Source organism: Ostrinia nubilalis, chromosome 14, assembly GCF_963855985.1.
Source record: "Ostrinia nubilalis chromosome 14, ilOstNubi1.1, whole genome shotgun sequence".
In the NCBI taxonomy this organism is placed as follows: Eukaryota; Metazoa; Arthropoda; class Insecta; order Lepidoptera; family Crambidae; genus Ostrinia; species Ostrinia nubilalis.
The window spans coordinates 13,281,710-13,296,731 of record NC_087101.1 but is presented as its reverse complement, the minus strand read 5'-3'; the positions used below and the strand labels follow the sequence as shown (position 1 = coordinate 13,296,731).

Sequence of the window (15,022 nt, the reverse complement as noted above, 5' to 3'; positions counted from 1 at the left end):
AGAGTCAGAAACGCGTCTGGATTGTAGACGTTATAAAAGTTACCGTAATCGGGGCTCAGGAACATAAAAACCGGGGAAAGCGCGGGAAACGGCGAACTGAGTAGGCGTCTTTTTTTGGCTTTTGTAAAATTAATTTGAATTAAGGATCAAATAAGTGGTGTATTGTATATATTTTGTTACTTTTTATCTGTATTTACGTAGTTCTTGTGTAATTTCATCAGTTATTCGGTAAGTCATTGCATTTTGATTTTTTCGTGATGTGTGAACCTGACGACCCTGGGGGAGGCGTAGTCCCCCAGGCGTCCAATTTTGTTACGATTTCTAATAATTTAACCGATATGGAAACCGATGGATCATTATTTGACACGGATGGGTCTGGAAAGAATGTAAATTCAAAGAATAAACGTAAACGTTCCTCTGTGCAAAAAGTTTGTAAACACTGCAACAAAAAACGGAGAAGGAATCGAAAATCTAATTTGGGCGGCACTGCTAGTGAATTTGAATGCCAATGTATTAATGAACTTACTACTCTAACGCAAACCGCTGCAACTCCTATTGATTCTTCACAAGTAGGTGATACACTTGTACCAGGTCAAAAGACTAGTGAAATTTTAGGTGCTAGTGAAACACGTACTCCTGTAGGAAGAGACCTTTATGTAGCTACTGACTTAGCCCCTTACACAGTTCATGTGCAAAAAGAACAATCCTCTCCAAACGAAAATTGCACCTTACACCCCGTATCATTTGGGCATTTTCTCAAAAGAAACAATATTAAAAACATTGTCAATGGCAGTCTTAAAAGGATAGGTAGGAACAGAATTTCAATTGCATTCTCTAAATTTGAGGATGCCAACGCTTTCCTTAACAGTAACTTGCTGAAATCAAATACTTACAAAGCATTCATACCCACATTTAATGTGACACGGATGGGAGTCATCAGAGGTGTACCTGTTAGCTGGAGTGATGAGGATATTATGAATAATATTAGTGTTCCTACAGGATGTGGAAATATAATCAAGGTAAGGCGCTTAAAGAAAAAGACAACTTCTATTGGCAAAACTGAATTTTTGCCAATTGAAACTGTTGTAGTGACATTTGATGGACAAATTTTGCCAAAAAGAATATTCCTTTGCTACAACTCTCTTCCTGTGGACCTGTATATTTACCCCACAATACAATGTTTTCAGTGCTGCCGATATGGACATGTTAGGAGTCAATGCCGTTCGTTAGCGAGGTGTTTTAAATGCGGAATGGGACACACTGGTGACACTTGTGATGTTGACGAAGAAAACATAACCTGCTTCTTGTGCTCTGGTCTTCATATGGCCACGAGCAGGAAATGTCCTGAATATGTTAGGCAAAGAAGTATCAAAGAATCCATGGCTAAAAGCTGCATAACTTATTCAGAGGCACTAAAATTACATCCTCCGATATCAAAGTCATTTGCTGATGTTTTGGTATCGGGGCGTTCTGGCCAACAAAATTCCTTGATTCCTCTCAGCCCACAGCAACCGCATACTAATAAACAAAACACTTTAAACACCTCATATAAAAAAACAGTTCTCATAAAGCCTAGAACACCGCATAGGCCTGGTAAAGGTTATGATCGTCATGAACACGAAGCACTAACTAAAGACTACAGTACTCCTATCTCCCCCAGTAGAAGCATTCTTAATAATGATAATGATTCAACTCATGATTCAAATAGTTCACTTTCTAACCTCTCTATTCGAGACCTTATCATTGCGCTTATCACATCTTTGACACATAACAACAACATATTACCGTCCAACGTTGCCATACCGAAAAATGATGTACTAGTTAATAATATTTCTACTGTTTATGGGGAAAAAGACCCTAATAGTGCAGTGGAATTGCAGGAGCATTAATCATAAGAAAAGCGACCTAAATTATATAATAAATTCTTTAAATCCGTTTGTAATAGCTCTACAAGAAACTTGGCTTCGGCCTGACTCTATTTTTAAAATTTCCGGTTTCTCTTGTATTCGAGAAGACCGCTTTGATAACTACGGTGGGGTTGCCTTACTTATAAGGCACCCAATGCCATTTGTACATATTCCTATTCCGCAGCATAGTAATGATTTTTCGATTATCGCTGCTTCTGTAAATAATATATCTTTTGTTTCTATATATGTTCCACATCCCTCAACTTCTATTTATGATGAAATCGAACCAATTTTGAGTGTAATACCTAAACCTGTTGTAATAATGGGGGATTTTAACGCTCAACACCAATCTTGGGGAAGCACTACTTCTAACCACTATGGAAATCGCATTCTTGACTTTTTGGATAGAAATAATTTATGTTTCTTAAATACTGGAAATCCTACACGGCGCACCCTTCCTGACGAGGGGGTAAGTGCTCCTGACCTCACAATCTGCAATCCCAGCCTTGCGTCCTCTCTAACGTGGTCGACCTTACCTTCTACATACGGAAGCGATCACTATCCGATAACAATTACCTTTCCAACTGACCAAAAAATATCTCCCACTCGCCCTCCTCGACTAAAGCATAAATTGCAAAACGCTGATTGGAATTTATTTAAAGAAAGAGTTCAAGAAAAGATTTCGTCTTTGCCTTCTATAATAAATTCCAATCATAACGAATGTGCAGAGGCCTTAGCTTCGGTATTATTAGAGACAGCTGACGAAACTTTCCCCTCGAAAAATCCTGCTCGTAATAAATTACCTGCTCCCCCTTGGTGGGACTCTGAATGCTCTGACGCTATCAAAGAAAGAAAGGCAGCTGAGAAAAAGTATGTTTCGGACTCGACCGAAGAAAATTTTGAATATCTTTCGCAAGTTACCGCTAGTACTAAAAAACTCTTTAAGCAAAAGAAATGGGAAAGTTGGAAGAATTTTTGCTTTTCCATCTCTCCGGATACTCCTTCATCTGCAATTTGGTCGAACATTAGACGATTTAGGTCAGCTTTTAAGGAATCCACCCCAAAAGTTCTCCCTACATCATTAACTGATAATTTTTTAGACAGACTGGCTCCATCGTCTGTCCCGGAATTAATTACTCCCTTGCTCATGTCCATGTCAGAAAACGTACAATCCGGATTAAATGCTCCTTTCACTTTAACTGAACTTAAAGGTGTTCTTACTTACGTCAAGGACTCATCACCTGGTCCTGATGGAATCCCTTACTCTTTTCTTGCTCAGCTTTCGGATTCCTCTTTGAATTATTTTTTGAATTTAATTAACTCGATAATTTTTAATGGAAATATACCCCCTTCATGGAAAGTTCAAGAAGTTTTACCTATACTAAAACCAAATAAATCCCCCTCAGAGGCAGAATCATATCGCCCTATAGCTCTTTCTTCGGTTATGGCTAAAATTGCGGAGCACTTAGTTAAAAATCGACTTGAGTGGTATGTGGAGAGTAAAGGATTTTTAAGCAATAGTCAGTTTGGATTTCGAAAAGGTAGGAGCACGTCAGACAGCATTGCAATATTCACCACTGACATAAGACTAGCGTTTTCGATTAATGAACATTTGTTAGCAGCTTTTCTAGATATTTCCGCCGCGTACGATAACGTAGTGTTGTCCCTACTTGTAGAAAAATTGTACAAATTAGAGGTTCCCGTGATTTTAATAAATTTTATTGTAAATATCTTAGTCGGTAGAAGTGTACATATTTTTAATGAAGACTTGGAAAAGAGAACGAGGTTATTATGGAATGGGCTCCCTCAAGGTTCCGTTCTAAGTCCTCTTCTTTTTAATATTTACTCTCGTGATCTGGAATCTTCCTTTGGTAATGGCATTAACGTACTCCAATATGCTGACGATTTACTTTTGTATGTATCTGGAAAGAATACTGAAATCTTATGTAATACATTGAACTATAATCTTACTGTCCTAAAATTGTGGTTAGATAATAATGGCATGACTCTATCCGTGCCCAAAAGTTCGGTTGTTCTTTTCTCACGAATGAGATGCCCACCACCAATTACAATTTTTTATGATAATATTCAAATACCGATAAGTAACGAAGCCAAATTCTTGGGTGTTATTTTAGATTCAAAGTTGACAGGACTTTCACATTTCTATTATATTAGTGCAAAATGCGAACGCTTACTTAATATTCTAAGATGTCTGCGGGGAGTATGGTGGGGAGCTCATCCGTTTTCACTAAAACTTCTCTATAATGCAATTATCAGAAGCATTCTTGATTATGGAACGCAATTCCTGGAACCATGCAGCGTTGTTGGTCTACGAAAACTAGACGTCATTCAAACAAAAGCACTACGCACTGTGGTAGGTGCAATGAAATCAAGTCCCAATAATGCTTTACAACTAGAATGCGTGGATCCTCCTTTAAGACTCCGGCGACAGTTTCTTAGTGATAAATTTTTATTTCGTGCTTTGCAATTATCCCAACACCCCCTTTATCACAGATTACTAACTTTATCCGAATATATTCAATCTTCTCCGTATTGGACACATAAAAATCCTCCGTGTCTGATAATTAGCTTTCAAAAATTTAAATCTCTTCAAGCACCTACTCATAGATCACTTTATCTCCCAATATTCTCTTCAGATTATGATTCATTAGTATTATCCCTTAATATTTACTTCGATATTAATATATCTAAGATGGACAGATATGCTAATACAAAGTTCAATCTAGTATTAGAAAATAACTGGTTTGATTGGCATCATTTATATTGCGATGCTTCAAAACATCACCAGGATGGTCCTGTTGGAGTAGGTGTTTTTCACCATCAGTATAAAATTCATCAAATGATAAAATTACCCCCTGAGTCTTCAGTATTTACTGGGGAATGCGTTGGTATACTCAAATCTTTAGAATATATTCTTTTGATGAAACTTAAAAAGTCCGTAATTTTCTCAGATTCCAAAAGTGCCCTTCAGGCCTTAGCTAAGTACCCTTTTAAATCTAATATTTTTTATCCAGTAATTATGAAATGTAGGAGCTTGTATAATAAATGTATTTCGTTGGGATTACAAGTAGCTTTCGTATGGATTCCAAGCCATTGCAACATAACGGGAAATGTCAAGGCTGATAAATTTGCGAATGATGCGGTGTCTAGTGGTGACAATTTCCCATACAAAAATTACTGTCACGATCTAGTAGCTCTACCTAAAGTGTATCTTCGTCAATCCTGGGAACAGGACTGGAGCATTAGTAGTCAGACCAAAGGAAAACATTATAAACAGATACAACCGACTATCCCAATTAAACCGTGGTTTTTCAAATCCTATTTACCTAAAATTTCTACTACGATTCTTATTCGTATGAGACTGGGACATGTGTGTACACCTCAACATTTGGCACGAATTCACATTATCTCTGATGATACTTGTGAATGTGGAGATGAAGTGGGCGATCTAAATCATATCTTCTTTGCCTGCCAAAAATATGATTCCTCTTCCTTTATCCAGTCATTAATATCCCTCCGTGTCCAACTACCTACATCCATAATTTGTCTGTTATCCTCTAATGATGTAAATATATATAAATGTATTTCTATGTTTATTATTACTTATGATATTAAAATATAGCCTGATACGGCTATATTTTATCCTTTTTATGTCATAAACATATTTTCTGTCTAATGTACATAGTAATATGATTAGTTATTAATTATTATTATCCTGTAAACAATAACACCATTCCTGCCTGATCCTTCAAAATTTTCGCTCTTCCCGGGTATTTTCCTTTAAAATCGTTTCCCAACCTTTACACCTCGTCATTGGCAAATGCACAAGCCGTGCGTGCCAGAAAACAAAAAAAAAAAAAAAAAAAACATAAAAACCCTGGCATAGAGGCGCGTCAATTGCATTTGATAGTGCAACACTGAGTACAGTCGTACCTGTGTTAAATTAATAGGCTAACTTTATGTATCAGGATTCAGGATTACGGGCTAAGGACATCATCCACGTTTCATATATTTTTGGTCCAAAATCAAAAGTGCCGGCCAACAAAAAAAAGTGCTGTATGCTGACAGAATACGTCTGCCTTAGCATTTGTTACTATGGCACCAAAGCTGTAGCACCACTGTGCGTCGAGTATTTGAGATCTAAAAATCATCGACTATTCATACATTTTTTGTTCAAAATCAAAAGTGCCAGCCAACAAAAAAAAGTGCTGTATGTTGACAGAATACGTCTGCCTTAGCATTTGTTACTATGGCACCAAAGCTGTAGCACCACTGTGCGTCGAGTATTTGAGATCTAAAAATCATCGACTATTCATACATTTTTTGTTCAAAATCAAAAGTGTCGGCCAATAAAAAAAAAGTGCTGTATGCTGACAGAATACGTCCGCCTTAGCATTTATTACTATGTCACCAAAGCTGTAGCACCACTGTGCGTCGTAGTATTTGAGATCAAAGTCATCCACTTTTCATATATTTTTGGTGCATAATCAAAAAGTGCAGGCCAAAAAAAAATGTGCTGTATTCTGAGAGAACACACACGGCAACTTCGCTCTCGGCACTAAAGAAATAAACCGACAGTGACCGACACACGCGGGTGGAGCGCGAGACCAGCGGTGAAGGGTTGAGGGAAGGGTGTGTGGTCGGTCTCCGGTTCAACCCAAGTCAGTCGGCCACTAAACTCCTCGTCCTGTCATGTAACAGTGTTGAAGAAGGTGTGTTGCCTGTTAGGGCACTGGCCACACGGCCTTCAAGTGCGCCGCTGGCATTGACTGCAATGGACTCTGTTTCCGCTGCAGTGAAGAGGGCCATAAGGCCAAAGTGTGCTTGGTCCAAGTTCTCCGCTGCTTATTATGTGAAGCAGCTGGCAAGGTCGTGGCTCACATGATTGGGGCAAAAGATTGCCTTCAGCCGCAAAAGCCGATGCTGGTGCAGTGAGCCGACACGACGGCGAGCCTCACGAATGTGGACGCGGGGGCGTCTGCCTCCCAACACTGTGGCCCGAAGTGCGTGCGGAGCTCGCCCGTTTCGGAGGGAGTTGCCCTGTTGAGGGCGACCATGTAAGTGAGGCTACGGCCAAAGCGTGGCGTGGGGGTACGCACGTAAAAAAGGGATGTTGTGGTAATGTCTCAGAAAGAGGCCGCAGAGCCAGAGCGTGAGGATGATCCAGACGCGCCCTCGCTCCGGCGACGGCGGAGGGGTCAAAGGAGGCGACAATATGATCGCCTCCAGTTTTCTCTCCTCGGTGATGGCCAGCGGGCTGGTGGCGCCCCCACCTGCATTGCACAGGTCACCACCACCGTCGGATGAGAACAGCTGTGTGCTCCTAGCTGCTCCTGTCGCCCCCCGTCCTGGGGGTTTGTAGGGCCGGGAGGGGCTGTGGTAGAGAAGGCTTTGTCCGGAACCCCACAGTTTCCTGCCACTTAAGACGAGCGACGGAGTACCGGGGTCTTTTTAGTGGGTATGCCTCGTCGTTCTGACCCTGTCCCCGCAGGGTAGGTATGCCATTCAATGCATTTTTACCCGTAAAAAGGGGTGTTGTGGTGCGGTGTGGCGGTGTGCCCATTGTTTGGCGGTAGAGTAAAGCTATTGGTTTAATTCCTAGAAGTGATAAGCCGCGTCTAGTTTTAACATTCCTTTTTATTGTTTGTAGGTACCCATGGTGCATTTTTTTGGGTATGCAGTGTATGTGAACGACAATAAGTATAGCCTGACCAGGAACATAAAAACCCTGGCATAGAGGCGCGTCAATTGCATTTGATAGTGCAACACTGAGTACAGTCGTATCTGTGTTAATTTAATAGGCTAACTTTATGTATCAGGATTCAGGATTACGGGCTAATTTGATATTTTCATAAATAAACGAAAAAATATTATTATAGGTAACCTGGTTTAAATAAATTAAATGAAACCATCAATCGAGTTAGTAGGATTTATTTTATTATTCATCAATAATCAAATTCAGAACTTGAATATTCAACTGCAATGTCTGCTCATGAACGCTTCAAACTCGGTACTTCTTTCCCAATTCCATAAAATTCAACACTTAGAAAGTGACAAAAAACTTTAAAATAGGTATTTGAAACAAACCACATCTAATTTTCATAGTGGACTGTACTATACGATAAACATGTCAGTCCATTTGACAACCTTTGTCGGAAACATTATTCAATGAAAATATTGTCCGAACCCTTAGTATTTCTCTTCGACAAATACTTTAACACATTGTGAACCACTTTTCTTTCACGACTATAAAAATATTTTAGCAATTTAATTCACAAAATCAATTGCGCACATTTAAAATAAAGTTTGTTTACACTTTGACAGCAATAGACTGACATGCAAGGTGACATGTCAATGAAGTTTTCAGTTACTGTTGCCATTAAAAGAAATTAGTACCATTAGTTTTCCGCAACATGGCGAGGGTTTTTATGTTCCTGGTCAGGCTATACATCGTGTTAACCAAAACATATTAAAAACGCCATGTTTCGGCAAGATACTTCATTTGTTTTAGTAAATAGTTCAATCATAAATGTTAAAAAGACAGACTTTTAGAACTCAAATACTACGATGCACAGTGGTGCTACAGCTTTGGTGCCATAGTAACAAATGCTAAGGCGGACGTGTTCTATCAGAATACAGCATTTTTATTTTTTGGCCGGCACTTTTGATTTTGGACCAAAATGGATGATGTCCTTTGATATTTTCATGAAGTAACGAAAAAATATTATTATAGGTAACCTGGTTTAAATAAATTAAATGAAAACATCAATCGAGCTAGTAGGATTTATTTTATTATTCATCAATAATCAAATTCAGAACTTGAATATTCAACTGCAATGTCTGCTCATGAATGCTTCAAACTCGGTACTTCTTTCCCAATTCCATAAAATTCAACACTTAGAAAGTGACAAAAAACTTTAAAATAGGTAGTTGAAACAAACCACAGCTAATTTTCATAGTGGACTGTACTATACGATAAACATGTCATTCAATTTGACACCCTTGTCGGAAAAATTATTCAATGAAAATATTGTCCGAACCCTTAGTATTTCTCTTCGACAAATACTTTAACACATTGTGAACCACTTTTCTTTCACGACTATAAAAAGATTTTAGCTATGTAATTCACAAAATCAATTGCGCACATTTAAAATAAAGTTTGTTTACACTTTGACAGCAATAGACTGACATGCAAGGTGACATGTCAATGAAATTTTCAGTTACTGTTGCCATTAAAAGAAATTAGTACCATTAGTTTTCCGCAACATGGCGAGGGTTTTTATGTTCCTGGTCAGGCTATACAAAACTTAATAACTAGAGGATTCCCATTCGCCCATATTCACCCCATGTTCCGTACTAATATGTTATACTTTATTCATGTATTCGAGCTTCCGTAAACAAATGGTATGGAATTGCTACACTCCGTAAAAGGATTCCATTTTCCGAGCGATCAAAAAGTGCCATACGCTAAGGCACGGTCTAAGGTCCCAGGTTCACTCTTTTATAAACTCAATGACACGTCCACAGAGCGGAGAGCGACTGTCATCAAGACGCTGCACTATGGAGCGAAATTGAGATTTATGGACATAGCGATTTTTTTCACAATTTCTATTTGAAAAAAATACCTATCGATAGGTTACGTTATTCTGATGAATAAATGCTTCACAAGTTTTTCTCTAAAACCAATAGTTTGACTGGAAAAAAATATTTTCCATTTTCGTTGTATGGAATGAAACATAAAGTGGTCGATTTCGACTAAGCCTTGACAGATCTTGCTTTGAAACTACTTAAGCCTTGTTCTATGGCTTGTTGACTGTAATCCTACGCTATCAGCGCGCATCCAAAGTTGCCCGTTCACAAGTTATGAGGTTCTGAAAAATTAAAAAAAAGTAAGTAAAAGTGACTTTTTTTTGGAATATCTTTAAAGATTTAACAAAAATATAAAGATTTTATACGTTAATAATGTAAATTAACCTTAAATTACTGCTAAAAACACATTTTACTAAACTTACTTTACTTTTCATTTTTCGGAACCTCATAACTTCTGAACGGGCAACTTTGTGCGCGCGCTGTTAGTCTAGGATTATAGTCAACAAGCCATAGAACAAGGCTCAAGTAGTTTCAAAGCAAATCTGTCAAGGCTTAGTCGAAATCGACCACTTTATGTTTCATTCCATACAACGAAAATGGAAAATATTTTTTTCCAGCCAAACTATTGGTTTTAGAGAAAAACGTTCATAATATTTATTCATCAGAATAACATACCCTATCGACAGGTATTTTTTTTAAACAGAAATTGTGAAAAAAAAATAGCTGATTTTATTCCTTTTAAGTTTATTAAAATGTGTTTTTAGCAGTAATTTAAGGTTAATTTACATTATTAACGTATAAAATCTTTATATTTTTGTTAAATCTTTAAAGATATTCCAAAAAAAAGTCACTTTTACTTACTTTTTTTTAATTTTTCAGAACCTCATAACTTGTGAACGGGCAACTTTGGATGCGCGCTGATAGCGTAGGATTACAGTCAACAAGCCATAGAACAAGGCTTAAGTAGTTTCAAAGCAAGATCTGTCAAGGCTTAGTCGAAATCGACCACTTTATGTTTCATTCCATACAACGAAAATGGAAAATATTTTTTTCCAGTCAAACTATTGGTTTTAGAGAAAAACTTGTGAAGCATTTATTCATCAGAATAACGTAACCTATCGATAGGTATTTTTTTCAAATAGAAATTGTGAAAAAAATCGCTATGTCCATAAATCTCAATTTCGCTCCATAGTGCGCTGTCAAAAAACTTTTCAATTTCGTGTTTGGTTTCGTGTGGTTTCGTGCTTGATGTGATGATTTTATTCACATGAACATTTATTTCTATTGATTTACTAACCCAAATATAAACAAAAGTATCCCGCATTTTGTAACTAAACAGGAGTCCTACCAAAACCTACAATAATGGAAGGCAAAACAACGAAAATGCCCAAAGTGGCAAAGGTAAGTAACCAAACAATTTTTGGCTTACGTTTTTGTGAATTCTACACTGAATTCTTAATACAAATGACTTATTTCTCATAGGTGAAGAACAAAGCTCCAGCAGAAATCCAAATCACAGCCGAGCAGTTGCTTAGAGAAGCAAAAGAAAGAGATTTAGAGATACTACCACCTCCACCTAAACAGAAAATCTCTGATCCAGAGGAGCTTAGGGACTACCAGCACCGGAAGAGGAAAGCTTTCGAAGACAATATTCGTAAAAATAGAATGGTCTGTATTTAAAACCTTAAATTTATAATTTATAACGATAACAATAGTTAATTCTCTATATAAATTCTCCACAACTCTCAACATAGCTTTGACACAAATTATTCATCCATCAAAAGCTTGTGGAAATGATGATGACTTTGTTTTTCAGGTGATTGGAAACTGGCTGAAGTATGCTCAATGGGAAGAGTCGCAGAAACAAGTCCAAAGGGCTCGGTCCATTTATGAACGCGCCTTGGACGTTGATCACAGAAATGTTACCTTATGGTAATGTCTTACTTATTTTGAACTATTCAAAAGTTACCTTTTCCTATATTTTTATGAGAAAATTAACAACATTTCCCATTGATAATTACAGGCTGAAATACACCGAAATGGAGATGAGAAACAGGCAAGTGAACCATGCCCGCAACCTATGGGATCGAGCTGTGACCATACTCCCCCGTGTGTCACAGTTCTGGTACAAGTACACTTACATGGAAGAGATGCTTGAGAATGTTGCTGGGGCTAGACAGGTAAATCAAATAATACTGAGAAAACTACATGATTTATTTGCAAAAAGGGAGCAGTATTTTATTGTAATATACTTTTTTGTAATTTTTTAGGTATTTGAGCGTTGGATGGAATGGCAACCAGATGAGCAGGCATGGCAGACATACATCAACTTTGAATTAAGATACAAGGAATTGGAAAGGGCCAGGCAAATCTATGAAAGGTTTGTGATGGTCCACCCTGATGTAAAACACTGGATAAAGTATGCAAAATTTGAAGAAAACCACGGCTTCATCAATGGCTCCAGAAAGGTATATGAAAGAGCTGTTGAGTTCTTTGGTGATGAAGAACTTGATGAAAGACTATTCATAGCTTTTGCTAAATTTGAAGAGAACCAAAAGGAACATGATAGAGCCAGAGTCATCTACAAATATGCACTGGACCACATCCCTAAAGACAGGAACAAGGAACTGTACAAAGCTTACACAATCCATGAGAAGAAGTATGGAGATAGATCAGGGATTGAAGATGTTATAGTGAATAAGAGGAAGTACATGTATGAACAAGAAGTTATAGAAAATCCTACAAATTATGATGCTTGGTTTGATTACATAAGGCTTGTGGAAAATGAGGGTAATGTGGATAATGTTAGAGACACATATGAAAGAGCTATTGCAAATGTACCCCCATCAAAAGATAAACAATTTTGGAGAAGATACATCTACCTATGGATTAACTATGCATTGTATGAAGAATTAGAAGCTGAAGATATTGAACGGACTAGACAAATCTACAGGACATGTCTAGAATTGATTCCACATAAGATTTTTACATTTTCAAAAATCTGGCTCATGTATGCACAGTTTGAAGTTAGATGCAAAGATTTAAAACAAGCCAGGAAGACATTGGGAATGGCTCTAGGAATATGTCCTAGGGACAAACTATACAGAGGGTACATTGATCTGGAGATTCAGCTCAGAGAATTTGATAGATGCAGAATTTTGTATCAAAAATTCTTGGAATATGGCCCAGAGAACTGCATCACATGGATCAAATTTGCAGAATTAGAGACACTTCTAGGTGACATAGATAGAGCAAGGGCGATTTATGAAATTGCTGTAAACCAGCCAAGATTGGACATGCCAGAACTTCTTTGGAAGAGCTATATTGACTTTGAAGTAACTCAAGGGGAAACAGAAAAGGCGAGGCAGTTGTATGAGCGACTTTTGGAGAGAACAGTGCATGTAAAAGTATGGCTTTCTTATGCTAAGTTTGAATTAAATGCTGAAAACCCTGATAACATCCATGTAGAACTTGCAAGGCGTGTATATGAGCGTGCCAATACCAGTCTGAGAAGTGCTGGAGAGAAAGAAGCAAGGGTTCTTTTGCTTGAAGCTTGGAAAGACTTTGAAACAGAAATTGGTGATGAAGTCAAACTAGAAAAGGTCTTAGAAAAGATGCCAAGAAGAGTTAAAAAGAGACAAAAGATTGTCAGTGAGGAGGGCATTGAAGAAGGATGGGAAGAAGTGTTTGACTACATATTTCCTGAGGATGAAATGGTTAAACCCAATCTTAAACTACTTGCCATGGCTAAGCAATGGCGGAAGGAGAAAGAGGCTCAGCCCTCAGCAGACACAGATTCAAGTAAAAGTCCCTCAGCCTCAGATGAACAAGGACACACACCTGTTTCAAATGATAATGAAGAAAATGACAATGATAGTTGAAACATCATGAACTGATCTTTTTACAATGTGTAAGAATAAAATAATAATTCTGCATTTGTGTTTTGTGCTGTATTCCAGACTGACCATTTTTGGCAACCAAATTGTATCTTCAATAAAACAATGTATGATTGATTTACTTTGTCATTTTATTAAAACTTATTATAGGTTCTAGTCCACATCTTCTGGTCTCACTGGATGAGCTAAAGGTACCACAGACTTCTTACTGATGTCTCTTGAGCAAGCCTTCCTCATATCTGTGGACATAATAATAAATACAAATCACACAATATTTAAGTAATCAGTGCACATTAAACTTTCATAGTATAATACTATGAAAGTTCATATTATTTAAGTTATATTTTGTAGACTATCAAGGTAATGACATGAAAATTATGTTTACCATAAGCATCTTCATCTGGATCCCCTGAATAATATTCTAACACAGTCCGGTACACTATGTAACCAAGATTTTTGTACATATTGATGGCCACTTTATTGCTTACTCTCACAAATAAGTCTACAAAGTAGGCATTTTTTCTGAAAATAAAATGTGCATGTTATTTGAAATAAAACAAATATTTATACGTTAAATATTACATGTAAATAAATCATGCAACTACTAACTTTTCAGAGACATCTTCAAGAATGTTCATCAAAGTGGCCGCAAGCCCTAGTCTCCTGTAGTCTGGACTCACAGTAAGCGCTGTAACGTGTCCATGCCAGTTCTCCCCGTGACCTTCTGCTTTGCCCATTACTAAAAGTTACATTCAAAGTTATAATACTCATATAAGTAGTAGAAAACTTAAACACTTCTTTTGTGGATAGTTAGACTTACTGTATCCCATAATTTCTCCACTGGGAGATTCAGCCACTTGGAAATACTCCGGCCAATGCGCCAGATATTGTGTGTAGAACGACAAGCCATAGGTTTCTGTTAAAGGGTCCAAATTCCTAAAAAGATGAATATAAAAATAAACTTGTATAACCTAAAATTTTAGTAAGTATTATTTTTCGGATATTGACTTACACGTTGTTAAATTTTAACATATCTTCACAAGTGAATGGTCTTATAGTCGTCATATTGAACAATTAAAGCTTAATAATATCCTTTTTATTACAAAATTAAAGTTTTCGATTTTTTCAGGAAGTTGACAGTTTGAGTTTTTTTGTTGTTGACATTATTTTTTTTTTACTAACGAAATTTAACGGGATGTCGGATTGTTTTTTTGCCAGTCAGAGATGTGAAAAGTTTTTCTGAAGTTAGTTTATTTTATTATGCCTGGGCCCCGATTGTGTATTGCGCGTCTGTATTGGAGACGTTAAAAATTTGCGTAATCGGGGCACTGGTGCAACAGGACCCCCGCGGCCTTGGTTACAGTCTGCCCTAAGCTGCTCCTCAGTCAGCTTTGCTAATCAAAGGGAGAAGTACGGAGAGCAGCCCTCCAACAGCGGGCAAACACCCATTCTGTGGGGATTTTTGTCCGCGGCGCCGCGCCGGTAGACCGGGTACAGGGTACCCCACACGAATGGGGGGCATTCCCCTATCCGCAACCCAGGGACGCGTTCTCACGCGTTCGATGGCAGACTCAAAACTGCACACGGATACTAAATAGACTGCAGCTG

At 37.7% G+C, this 15,022-nt stretch overlaps 2 protein-coding genes across 2 annotated transcripts; one reads left to right on the top strand and one right to left on the bottom strand.

Moving 5' to 3' along the window:
• The first annotated feature begins 10,294 nt into the window (after positions 1–10,294).
• Positions 10,295–13,535, top strand: LOC135078191 (protein crooked neck). Its single transcript, XM_063972777.1, has 5 exons — positions 10,295–10,919; positions 11,001–11,186; positions 11,335–11,450; positions 11,542–11,698; positions 11,789–13,535. The coding sequence occupies exons 1-5, from the start codon at positions 10,881–10,883 to the stop codon at positions 13,397–13,399; spliced, it is 2,109 nt and encodes a 702-aa protein (XP_063828847.1). The 5' UTR covers positions 10,295–10,880; the 3' UTR covers positions 13,400–13,535.
• LOC135078192 (N-alpha-acetyltransferase 20) lies at positions 13,527–14,591 on the bottom strand. Its single transcript, XM_063972778.1, has 5 exons — positions 14,427–14,591; positions 14,235–14,350; positions 14,024–14,153; positions 13,800–13,936; positions 13,527–13,653 (listed from the first exon to the last, which is right to left on the bottom strand). Exons 1-5 carry the CDS (start codon positions 14,477–14,479, stop codon positions 13,568–13,570), a joined length of 522 nt encoding a protein of 173 aa, XP_063828848.1. The 5' UTR covers positions 14,480–14,591; the 3' UTR covers positions 13,527–13,567.
• Positions 14,592–15,022: the final 431 nt, after the last annotated feature.

Bases quoted from the DNA above. Each gene is read 5' to 3' on its own strand.
- LOC135078191 (XM_063972777.1), top strand. From the start codon at position 10,881: ATGGAAGGCAAAACAACGAAAATGCCCAAAGTGGCAAAG. The intron at 11,451-11,541 runs GTAATGTCTTAC...TGATAATTACAG, and splicing joins CACAGAAATGTTACCTTATG to GCTGAAATACACCGAAATGG. The intron at 11,699-11,788 runs GTAAATCAAATA...GTAATTTTTTAG, and splicing joins ATGTTGCTGGGGCTAGACAG to GTATTTGAGCGTTGGATGGA.
- LOC135078192 (XM_063972778.1), bottom strand. From the start codon at position 14,479: ATGACGACTATAAGACCATTCACTTGTGAAGATATGTTAAAATTTAAC. The intron at 14,351-14,426 runs GTAAGTCAATAT...TCATCTTTTTAG, and splicing joins ATGTTAAAATTTAACAACGT to GAATTTGGACCCTTTAACAG. The intron at 13,937-14,023 runs GTTAGTAGTTGC...TTTTATTTTCAG, and splicing joins CTTGAAGATGTCTCTGAAAA to AAAAAATGCCTACTTTGTAG.